This window comes from Morone saxatilis, unplaced genomic scaffold (assembly GCF_004916995.1).
Source record: "Morone saxatilis isolate NCDOM2014 unplaced genomic scaffold, NCSU_SB_2.0 Contig21, whole genome shotgun sequence".
NCBI classification, from domain to species: Eukaryota; Metazoa; Chordata; class Actinopteri; family Moronidae; genus Morone; species Morone saxatilis.
This window is the reverse complement of record NW_023339774.1, coordinates 2,293,683-2,302,707: the sequence shown is the minus strand read 5'-3', so window position 1 is coordinate 2,302,707 and position 9,025 is coordinate 2,293,683. Positions and strand designations below refer to the sequence as shown.

At 37.9% G+C, this 9,025-nt stretch overlaps 1 protein-coding gene across 2 annotated transcripts; it reads left to right on the top strand.

Annotated features, from left to right (window-relative positions):
* Positions 1-98: 98 nt before the first annotated feature.
* tdgf1 (teratocarcinoma-derived growth factor 1) lies at positions 99-8,666 on the top strand. 2 transcript variants are annotated; one of them, XM_035668575.1, is made up of 6 exons: positions 99-3,648; positions 3,764-3,816; positions 4,616-4,822; positions 6,042-6,156; positions 6,294-6,403; positions 7,478-8,666. In XM_035668575.1, the coding sequence occupies exons 1-6, from the start codon at positions 3,626-3,628 to the stop codon at positions 7,585-7,587; spliced, it is 618 nt and encodes a 205-aa protein (XP_035524468.1). In that variant the 5' UTR covers positions 99-3,625; the 3' UTR covers positions 7,588-8,666. The 2 variants fall into 2 exon arrangements, with proteins under 2 accessions (XP_035524468.1, XP_035524467.1); XM_035668574.1 differs by having other exon boundaries at positions 99-4,822.
* Positions 8,667-9,025: the final 359 nt, after the last annotated feature.

Genomic DNA, 9,025 nt, shown 5'->3' with positions numbered 1-9,025 from the left:
GTGGAGTCTGCCATGTTGAACCGGCAAGTAGCCGAGAACAGACAAACCAAACACTGGCTGTAAATAGGGCCTTTCGTGTTTTTTTGCGAGTTTCACAACCACCATAGTTTCTCCTACACACTTCACAGCCCATTCTCACAGGCGTCAGTGGTATTAAGTTGGTTGCAATCTGCAGCTTCACTGCTAGATACCACTAAATACTCCACACTGGACCTTTAAGATGATATATGCTGACCTATTTTAGTGAACCGACCCTTTTTATGTTTTCCAAAGTAACAGTTTTATGTTGAATGTGTTTTACAAATCAGCCACCAGAGGGAGACACAGAGCCATGTGGTCCAGCTCAGCCTGCAGCTCTGTGGAGCTCTACAGGTTTTCTCTCCAGTGACAACTTTGTATGACAGTGAAGTTTTACAGCATGGATAAATTCATTGTTGGTTTTGGACTCTGAAACTGGACATGTGAAACACAAGTTAATTACTTTCTACTCTTATCAAGCTTTTTAGAAGATTTTTGCTCACAGCCAATTCTGGAATATATTATTCAGATAAAACTACTGACTTGAGAGTCAGTGCTGAGTGTGCTTTAGTCTGGATCCCCACTGCCAGCATCAGTCAGGGCAAAGACTTTCACTGTCATGATATAATGATAAAGTTGTGCTTTCCTTCATGGATCTGTGTCTTCCTCTTCCCCTCTGTGTCCTGCAGCAGTCTGAGAGCTTTCACATGCAGACTTCCTGTTGTGTTCAGATCAGGTTTCCCCTCCTGCTGCTGACTATCCCTGCTGTGTATTAGCATGAGATGAGACTGCATTGTGATGCTGCACAGATTACAAAATACCCATTTCCACCTCTGATTGTCCCTTTGTGGTCAAAGCAGAGGCAGATTAACCAGAGCTGGGTGGAGGGGGAGGGGGTCAGTCCTGGTGTTATGCCAGAAGCCAGAGTTGAAGGATAAACCTGAAAAAGGAACTGTAGGTTTTTTTTTAAATGGTTGAGAAATTTCTTTTTCTCACTCGTCCATTCTACACACACTGATAAACCTGTTGCTCACTCAGCTTCAGATCAATTAACATGTGAACGTATTGCACATTTACTGGCTTTTTTATGACTAATAGTTTTTTAGAATTAAGGGGAAAAAAGGATAAAATGGAAAAGAAAACATAAAAATAGAGGGACAAAATAGAGAAAGCACATAAAATGAAGTAATTTGAAATTACATCCCAAACCTGCCACAAAAAAGTGATTGTAATTCATTATTCAAAAATATTATTCATTATTCAATTATTCATATTATATTATGGCTTTTACCTGTCTCCCTTAAAACAATTATTGCTGAGAAGTACCACAACATGTGGATATGAGCGCCATTTTTCTCCAAGAAACAAAAACTACAGTCTGGTGATGATCTGGTCCTCCATGTGCAAAGAAAGAGATACTGTAGAGACTTAATGCCAAAAGCCTGTGTATGTCTCATGGTTTTCCATATGATTTACGTCTTATGCTTCATGTTCTGTATGGTGCTTGTGAAAGCTGGCATGTTGATAATACAGTTGATTATCTTTCAAAAGCAAAGCTAATAATTAAAATAAAAACAAACACAAAGTCCCAATATACCTTATATTGGTGTCTGGGTGTGACATAATGGACATTGTATATGAGTGAGGAAAAATAACATACACTTTGAGAGGCAAACTGAGTGGAAACAATTGAATCATTGTGTTCTCATGAAGAACTGAGTCATGTTTAACTCAGGAAAGTGACAGGAAGCTGTTTTAGTCATAGTTTTGAAAGTCTCTCTTTTTTGATTAGTTGGAGACTTTTCAAATGTTGTTCATTTAGTTAGTCAATCAAATCTAATTTCTGCAAATTGTATCTGAATGGAGCTGTTCTTGTCTCTTAGAAATTTGGAAATAACTTTTTTTCTAATTTTTCTATTTTCTTTGTAATTAGTACAAAATTATATTCCAGAAAACTTCTTAGGGAAATAATTAGAAACTTATTGAGCCATAAAATAGAGCATTACTATTTTATTTCTCAACATAAAGACTAATCGCTGTTTTAAATCCCTTTGCATGCTACAAGGAATCTGTCATTAATTTATTGATGTATTTATTTAGTTGGCATTAAAGGACTAGTGTGTAGGATTTGGCAGTGAAGTTGCAACAATTTGAATACATTACATTGAATACAATTTGCCTTCCTAGCATGCAGAAGAAACTAAGGTGGCTGCAAAGCTAGTGAAAAAACAGGAAAGCCCTTAGAGCCAGTGTGGTTTGTCCATTCTGGGAAATGGCTCATTCTAAGGTAACAAAAACACAAGAATTCCTATATTGAGGTGATTATACACTAAACAGGAGAGAGAGGTAAGTCTTTGTCACATTATATTGTAATTATATTGTACACTGTTACAATATGAGGTAGAAGATGGACTGTATGTATAAAGGAAAAATGAATAACAGAAGAATAAAGCTTCTTGTTGTTGTCTGCAGAGGAGAAGGAGGGGTGTGTTCCTTAAAGGTGGATTTCCTTTCAGCAGCAGGCTCATTAACATGTGAAGGCAGGGCTGGATGGGCGAGCGAAGTAACCATACATGTGTATGAAGAGAGGGAGGGGGGTCAGTGAGAGAGACAGAGAGGGGAGGTGGAAGGTGAGAAAGAGGGAGAGGAGATCAGAGAGGTTTTCCAAGTACAAGCAAAAGAAACATTTGAAGAAAAGTCCACATTTCCTCATAAAGCACAGGGAATGTGACATTTGTCAGCTGAGTTATATTTCAGTCTCTGTTCTTCTATTTATATATACAAATACTGTTATTATGAGATTTTCTTGTTTTTATAAATAACACTGCACTTTCATTCTTTGCACTGAAGGGTTTAGGAGAATAAAAGCCCCACAAAAAGGTTGCTGTAAATAGAGACATTCACCAGGAGCTGGATGCCAGTGAGTTATTGTATATTTATATTTGATATTTTTATTTAATTTTCGGTATTACAAGCATATTGTCCAGTGAAAACAATGTATCGCCAGATATTTTTTTTAAATTTGAACTAAATATTCCTTAATTGATTAGAAAATGCTGTCAACAAGGCTACTAGCTGAAGAATTAGCTACATGCCTTTTATAGGAAATCGACAATATGTTTTTCAAATGCACATTATTTATAATATCTGCAGGCTTTTAATTAAAAATCTCCAAAATCTCCAAAACTCATTTTATTTAGGTATTTTGGGATAGTTTCCATCATTGTGGATTCAGACAGACAGACGGACGGAAACGGAGAGCGATCGGGAGTGGGCGGGGCTTACGGGCCCCTCCCCCTGCCTGAGAGTCACCTGGAGAGCAGAAAGAAGCTGCGGGGGCCACAGACAGCCGCTGCAGGAGGACTCACTGCTTCATGTGTTTGCGTTTCATGAAGCTTTTTTCAGTCTCTTTTTTTTATCACTGAAGGGTTAAAGTGAGCTCACTCCGGATGAGAACTTTATTTATGGACACTTTGACCTTCCCCTGACAGGAAACAGCAAACACTGACGAGTCTGCGTTTGTATCGTTTTGGAAATATTTGGTAGTTTTGGTTGTGTTTATCCAGGACTACTTTACTGCTACTTTTACTGTGAAGGAAAAGGTACAATGAGTCGGACGCAGCTGCTCAGGTGAGTCTGAGGATCAGATGGATCTAAATGAGACTAATATCATGTTTTTTTTTTAAGTTTTAAGTTTTGAGTGTCCCTGATAATAAAGTGTGTTTTATCTGTTTGGATGTTGCAGGATCGCGTTGTGCGCAGTGATCTGTTTCTCTGCTGATGCTCTGCCTTCTTCAGGTCTGTTTCACACAATTCAGTTCAATGCAAAGAGCCTTTATTGGCATGGAATCAGACGTTTACTGACTTACTTACTGTCAAAGCAAGTGTAAAATTACGTATATACAGATTAGTAAGGTAAAAAGTAAATAATAATAATTATAATAAACTTAAAATTAAGTAGAAGAACTAAAAAAGGAGACTTGTAGTGCAACAACAAATACAACACAGTTCTGTTCTCACTGCTGATCCGGATTTCTTTTGTGTTTGAGAAACATTTGAATATATTTGAGTTCATGTGAGCTGTTTTGTTTTTGTCACATTATTTCAGTAGGATAGTAAGTAAGTAGTAAGATTACATAATTCAGTCCTCATAATTAAAAAATGTTGTAAATTATAAGATAATTTGCAGTCATTTGTGGGCCATTGTTGTCTTTTATCCGAACATGGAAATGAAGAGAGTAATGTTCTGTGATCCATTTAGTGACTTACAGTAGTGTAGTGTAAGTAGTGTGCAGAATGATTTGCACTGCAACAATTATGTCACCTTGATGCAATATAACACAGACTTGCTCACAAAAGTCTACTCATTGACTTACATGACAATGTATAAAAAGTCTAAGTTTAAATCAAACAGTTGAACACAACAGCATGAATAGTAAGCTGTGGTGTGAGGTATTAGATAGTTGTAGTAAATGGGCCAAAACATACAAAACTACTGGTACAGTTGCAGGTGAGCAGAGTAAAGAGAGGGCAGCAGACGTGTTCTCACACAGTGATGGTTTTCCAGATTCTGACTTTACCTTTTTTTCCTTTTCAGGCTGTGAAGGAGATGAGTGCAGCACAGACCAGACCTCCTATTCATCGCCCCCCTCCTCCTCTTCTATCTCACCCTCTCTGGTGGTGAAATCCCAGCAGCCGTCAGAGGACTTCCTGGCTCAGTTTACCCGAGTGAGCTCATCAAACAGCGGGGACCGTAAACACCGTGACGCCAGTGCCGTCCTGCCCTTCATCGGCCTCACAGGCAGTAAGTTCACACCCAGCCACTGTGTGCACACACAGGTGGTGAGCCCCGAAATGTGCACATGCAGAATTTTCTCGGTATGGGGGTGAAACTGTGTTTCAAAAGAAGGAAGCGTGGAATATGTACATGAAAATGAACAGAATGAAACTAAATTAACAATAACAATATACCGTATAATAAGTTGATTTAGACCAATATTGAAATATTTTCCCCGCACATCCCCGTTCATTTCCCCTAAAACTGCAAAAGTTTAAAAAAGTGTCAGATTTTTTTATTAGCGTAATTATTTTTAGGATTATTCTGTGTCTTTTCAAAAAAAGATATTAAATATAACATTAAATATTCTAATTCTTAGTTAAATGTGAATTTGTTTTGCTCCAAAATAAAAAAACTTGTTTTTCGTGTCTCTCAAACAAGAAACTCAGAAACGGAAGAGGTGTGACAGTCTGACGGAGAGTCTCTGGATATTTCAGGCCACCGTTAGTCAGTTTTAGTGTTTTTCTGTTATTTTCAGATGTTTGTTCTGAATCTCAGTGTTTGTCTGCTGATGTGAAGTGGAGGATGGCAGGAATGTGCTGCCAGATGGAGACTCTGGTTTATCTCACAGATACAGATAGAGGCAGAGAGAGCCCATATAGATTATAGCAAGATCTAATTTACACTACAGTGTTCCACACAAGGTTATATGATGCTTGACTAAATTACTAAGCTAAACAAAAAAATAGAATAAAAAGTGTAAACGCCTCAAAAACAGGAAGAATTTGACACAAGGACAATTACTAAATTTATAAAAAATGTCTTAAATATGATTAGATTACTGATGAATAATGAATCAAGTTACATATAAAGTTGCATTTTTCAGTTTGCTTTCAAATGTGTGTTGGGGGAAAACTTCTTAAATTTAACCCACTGAAACCTGCAGAAATCTTTTTATTGGTTGATTTTATTCGTCCAAATTAGACTTCATGTCTGAAATGTGTAAGCATTCATTTGAGTTGGATGCAAAAGGCAAAATGGTTTAAAAGTGCAGTGAGATTTGACACTGCAATCTGGAGTTAAGTGGCCATGTCAACTCCAATAATCAGTCACAGGAAATTCTTTAAACGGTGTGAAAGTAAAGGATGTTTCCTGTCTAAGCACAGTTATTTGAAGGACATTGATTTGGACGGTGAGTTTGAGGTGTTGTGGGTTGCAGCTCTGATGTCTATATTTTATCTCGTAGGTGCTGAGCAGAGTCGGAGCTGCTGTAAGAACGGAGGAACTTGCATCCTGGGCAGCTTCTGTGCGTGCCCTCCATTCTTCACGGGGAGGAGCTGCGAGTACGACCAGCGAATCAGGTAAACAACGAGAAAACAACAACACTCTGCCGCTTTCCAACAAAGTCTTATCTTCTATAAATCAGAGTCAGTCCCTCAAACTAGCAGTTATTGTTGTCTTTAGTTTAATAGTTCACACTCTGTCTGTCTGTCTGTAGGAGCTGTGGTTCCATTCCTCATGGCGAGTGGGTTCAGAAAGGATGCTCCTACTGTCGCTGTGGTTACGGTGTCCTACACTGCTTCCCCCACGTCTTCCATAAAGACTGCGGTAAGATACACTTTAGTTTACACTTTCTGCTGTTTCCTGCATCAGTTGCATATTTTCCAAATCATCCACCAGCGTTAGGTTGATTTATATTTCCCAAATGAAAATCAAACATCAGGGACTTGAAACTTCAGGCAATGTTCAGGGCTGGCAAGGTTTTTGTTATCAGCATGTATAACAAAAACTCATCCCTGTGGACCTGCACAGATTGTGTCAGAGTCTCTCAATGTGAGCTGGTAGCTTTCCACGCTGTCCATTCACCAGCTGTGCCGTTTTCATTAAAATGAACAGAAGAGGTGTTGACGAGCTGCCGACGCCCGGCAGTCAGACTGTCAAAAGCCACCATTCGCAGTAAACTCCCTCTGAGTGTGAACACACCTTAGAATACCCACAAGCCCTGCCTACTCCTTTACAGTTCAAGGCTTTTCTTCCAAAATGCAAAACACTCGACCTTTAACTCCTTCCCATACATCCCAGAAAAACGACACAGAGGGCTTCCACATTAAAGTTACTTTAAGTGATATTTTTTGGTAAAATAAGAACAACTTCATCTAGTCTATCGAGTCTTCAGTCAGTAACATGGGTCTACGTACATTTCCTGGTATCCCGTTCCCACTTTATCCAATCTGGAGAGAGAACTCACACAACTCACAAAGGGGTGGTCCTCAAGGGCAGGCAGCAAAATTTCAGTTTAGCAGTAGAGTAGGAGGAGACACAATATTGTTTAAATACTGGGATAACAGCATGCATTTTCAAACTATCTCACCTGGAAGACATTCATACTGTATCTTAGCAACAGCAGAAGTGCAAGTTAAGATGAGATGAGATATTGAGGGACAGTGAAATGTCAATGCAGCAAAAGGAAGTACAATAACGGATGCAGTATAGAGTATAGACAAGTAACCTTCAAAATCTGAATACTGTACACATTATGTGTATCTACTATATTAAAAATGAAGAGTTTGAAAAGAAAGCTAAGCACTATATATATCATACAAATACTACTACTACTACTACGTTCTGCACTGAATGATTAGTCCAGTTCTTCATTAGTTTCTGTCTTTCTCTACTTCCCAGATGACTCGGAGGAGGTGCGTTGGTATCGTTCGTCGGCTGTCAGGACAGTTCGGACCGGCTGTTTCCTGTATCTGACACTGTTTCTTCCTCTGCTTCTCCTCCTCCTCTGATGTTTTTTTCCAAAGTGGATGCTGGACACAAACACCACAATTTATGTGAAAAACTATGCTAAGATTTCTCATGCTGCTGCTTCATGACTAAAGATCCGTTTCCAGATACAATCAGATCTTGATAAGCTTTAAAAAATATTTATTGTATTTTGTCCAAATGCTACAGTAGTGAAGGAGTCAAATATTGGTTCAAAACTGGAAATCAGGAGTTGTGAAGACATGGTACATGCTTACAGTCTTTAAAAACAAAATTTCTTGACTTTTAAACTCTGCAGTTGGACTGGGTTGTGGTTTAGGGGGACCTACTGTGATGTTATAGTTTATGGGGACATACTGGTGGTCTTTGGCACTAAACTGAGCTATTCATTGTTGCCTATGAAATGGCAGCAATTAAACCTTTTGAGGACTGTAGGTTAAATGATAATACACCACTTACATTTCATGAGTTCAGTACACACAGTTGACCAGTTTCTTCAAAGAATGAAAACAATTCTGGTAGTACATCTGAACTAACTACATTCCCCCAATTCAGTTCCACTTGTTTTAAGACATTTTGAGAAATGAGTGTAAATATATTTAAAATCGATCACTCCATTGACAGATTTGAACATTTGAGGATTCAGTATTGACTTAAAAATATTACAATGTGGATTTTAATTAAAACCATAGAAGGCAACAGATGCGAAATAATAATGATTACAGCAGGGTATTTATCTATTTATAACGTCATGCGCAGTCCCTCTAAAAAAGTGAATCAGCAGTTTAACAGTGAACGCAGCAGCGAGTGTGTGTGTCTCTGATTCCTAAAGCTTATCCTTCCAGTGGAAGGTCGTCTGTGTGTCTACGATGTCTTGAAGAACAAAATGTATGTGAAGGAAGCTGTACATAAGATTTTTATGAAATGTATGTTTTTTTTTGTCATTTTAGGATCTGTGGCTCAATGTGATTTTTTTTCTTTGTAAAAGAAGATGCAGAGTTTCTCGTTTTTAAATTTGTGTCTTCTGTCTGTTTGCACAAACTATGAGCTTATGGGACATTTTGTCTCTTTGAATAAACATGTATTGATTATGTGTTTACAAAGTTGCACAAGTTATGTTTGTGTTATGAGAAACAGGAAGTATGTTGTCTCTAGAAAAACATGTGTTAACATCATTAAAAGAAATATAACACTAGAAGTAACATAAGAGTAAAGATTTATATATAGATATGAAAAACCCATCAAAATTATACTATCAAATAGTTATTCAAAGTAAATATTAAACAAAACATCTTTAAATATCAAACAGAATCTTTCTTCCCTTAAAACTCTCTCTCCGTTATCTGTAGGTATTTTCAGTGGGAGCTCTCCCTGTCTCTTATCTCCAGAGTTTATTGATGAGGTTTGTATTGATTATCAGCTGCTTTCTTATCTTAAACAAACACATCAGCTCTTCTGCAG

Bases quoted from the DNA above. Each gene is read 5' to 3' on its own strand.
- tdgf1 (XM_035668574.1), top strand. From the start codon at position 4,447: ATGAATAGTAAGCTGTGGTGTGAGGTATTAGATAGTTGTAGTAAATGG. The intron at 4,823-6,041 runs GTAAGTTCACAC...TTTATCTCGTAG, and splicing joins CTTCATCGGCCTCACAGGCA to GTGCTGAGCAGAGTCGGAGC. The intron at 6,157-6,293 runs GTAAACAACGAG...GTCTGTCTGTAG, and splicing joins GAGTACGACCAGCGAATCAG to GAGCTGTGGTTCCATTCCTC.